We start from the raw sequence: 2,494 nt of genomic DNA, 5'->3' as shown, positions 1-2,494 counted from the left end.
TCTATAGATTTTCCAAGTGGTGCTCTTTTGGTGGCTGAAAAATGATTGGAGTAGGTTAGGTTCCAAATGAATCAGGATGACTTTTTAGCTACTTCACTTCATCCTTATATTCACAACAGTCTATCCAAACATTGCAAACCATTTTTCTTCTGCAGACTAAGCACTTAACTATTTCAGAAATTTCAGCACTTTTGCTCTGTTTTGCTCCTTGTTTGCCTGCTGAAATTGTTAAAATTCTCTGATGTGTCAGGTGTTTCAATCAGCACTAGGTGAGAAGCTGATAATGCTTGCCACCAGGCAAAGTATAATTGCCAAAAACACAAGCTCCAAGTAATGAAAACAAGTAAAGGTCAGAGTTACAGGTGGTGGATTCAAATGAGATATAAGGTGACTCAAAACATGATAAATAGTTTCTTCTTTTTTCTTTTTCTTCCTTTTTTTTTTTTTTTTTTTTTGGTCTAAAAAAGTCCAATGTGAGACGCCTTTCCTTAAGAGTAGCAAAAGCAAAATTTAATTACTTTCTCCAATACTACTGGGAAGCAAAAAGCATTGAAGAATGTCCCAATCCTCTTGCAGTTTTGTTTGCTTGGGTTTGTTTGCTTGGGTTCGTTTGTTTGTTTGTTTTAATCTTTTGATTATGCAATAATTGTTGGCATTTCTGAAAATATTTAATATCTTCACCTAAGAGCCCCTTTAGGATATAACCTGTGGCAGAGAGAATAGGGACAGGCGTTCGGAAGATCTCGGGCTGTCACGGAAACCGATAGAGCCCCTCTCTCCCCTGACTTAGAGAGATAAGAGATAGCCACAGGAAAAGAGGCCAAAGAATGTAACCTCTCCTAACACTGGCCTCTCCCAGTTTCCTTACTAACCACAAAAGGTAAAAGTTAGACCCCAGAGAGTAGAGGTAGAACCAAGGGTATATATATCGATGAGAAAACCAATAAAGGGCTTTTGAACCGTCTGCCATGCTGGTGTCTGCGAGTTCTTAGCCCGAGCAGCCTTGGGGATTTGGGCTGCCGTGCTGTGTTCTGAACCAGGGCGCCGGGCCTTAACCATAAGGCCACAAGTGGTGCCGAAACCCGGGAGGAAAAAGGACAAGAAACAAAACCCGGGACCGGGAATCCCCTGGACAGGACCAGCGGCTGCGGGGGGTCCAAGACCCCACCAAAGTGAGGAGGGACGCCTCAGGACCGCCAGTTTCATGGAAGCTGTAGCCAGAGTCGTGAGTTATTTTAATTTGCACTGGGGAATAAGATGCGATTTCAAGCATTTTCAGCTTGCTATTAATAGGCTCCATGAGCGGTGCCGAAACCCGGGAGGAAAAAGGACAAGAAACAAAACCCGGGACCGGGAATCCCCTGGACAGGACCAGCGGCTGCGGGGGGTCCAAGACCCCACCAAAGTGAGGAGGGACGCCTCAGGACCGCCAGTTTCATGGAAGCTGTAGCCAGAGTCGTGAGTTATTTTAATTTGCACTGGGGAATAAGATGCGATTTCAAGCATTTTCAGCTTGCTATTAATAGGCTCCATGAGCTAGGGACGATAACTCGTCCCATAGATATATTTAATTCGGAGATATGGGTGAGGTGTACGATCGCTTTAGCCAAGGATTTAAAAGCTACAGGCAGTGCAAAATGCCTTAAAGCATGGGCTAAAGCAGAAGAAGCTTTAAAAAAGGCTTCAGAACAGCAGGAGGCATGGGAAGCAGCGAAGACCATGCTGATAGCAACCCCAAAAATCGGGAGCGTAGCTGCGACCCAATCTGCCCCTGGAAACAGCCCGGAGGGAGGCAGGGGAGCGCGGGAAGCGGGCGTTCCCCGCCCGAACCCGCGCGCGGACGCGAGCCCGGGACGCAACCACCCAGCGCCCCAGGGGGACCCTCCGACCCCTCCACAGTGCCCGCAGGACTCCCCGATCCCACAGCCCACCTTGCGGGACCCCTCAAACCCACCGCGGACCGCGCCCGACCCCAGCCCGCCCGAGGAACGCGCCAAAATGGCAGCCCATCCCCCCCACCGGAAACCGCTGACCGGGGAAAAATGACGGCGGAACAGCGCGCGCGCTCGTTCTGGGAAAGTTTAACGGCAGACGCGCGCCGCGCGGAAAGCATCGCGGCCGTGGCGACCGCCGGCGCCGAGCCGCCGGCGTCCACGGAGTCCGCCAGCGCCGGTGCGCCGGCGGCAGCCGTGGGATTCGCCAAAGCCGCGCCGCTGGTGAGCGGGCAGACCGCCGCCGCCACGGCGCGGCTACAGCCAGCCCCACCACCGTATGGCTTTGAAAATGGTGGCGGGGGGCTAGGAAAAGGGCGGGGCCAGCCACCCAGCGGCGGGAACGGCCCGGAGCCGAGAATGAACACTACTGCGCACGTGCAGGGCGACGCGGGGGGGCGAACGCCCCGCGGGGGGCAGGAAACGCACGGGGGGCGGGAGCGGTGCCCCTCCCAAGAGGCGGAGCGACACCGCCCATGGGGGGAGGAGCGGGGCCGCCCCAG

At 53.4% G+C, this 2,494-nt stretch overlaps 1 protein-coding gene across 1 annotated transcript; it reads left to right on the top strand.

The window, feature by feature from the left end:
* Positions 1–1,170: 1,170 nt before the first annotated feature.
* Positions 1,171–2,046, top strand: LOC121334324 (translation initiation factor IF-2-like). Its single transcript, XM_041401327.1, has 2 exons — positions 1,171–1,293; positions 1,527–2,046. Exons 1-2 carry the CDS (start codon positions 1,205–1,207, stop codon positions 2,044–2,046), a joined length of 609 nt encoding a protein of 202 aa, XP_041257261.1. The 5' UTR covers positions 1,171–1,204.
* The last annotated feature ends 448 nt before the right edge of the window (positions 2,047–2,494 follow it).

Source organism: Onychostruthus taczanowskii, unplaced genomic scaffold, assembly GCF_017590055.1.
Source record: "Onychostruthus taczanowskii isolate IOZ18803 unplaced genomic scaffold, ASM1759005v1 scaffold189, whole genome shotgun sequence".
Taxonomy (NCBI): Eukaryota; Metazoa; Chordata; class Aves; order Passeriformes; family Passeridae; genus Onychostruthus; species Onychostruthus taczanowskii.
Note: the sequence above shows the minus strand (reverse complement) of the source record. Positions and strands in the feature narration are given on the sequence as shown.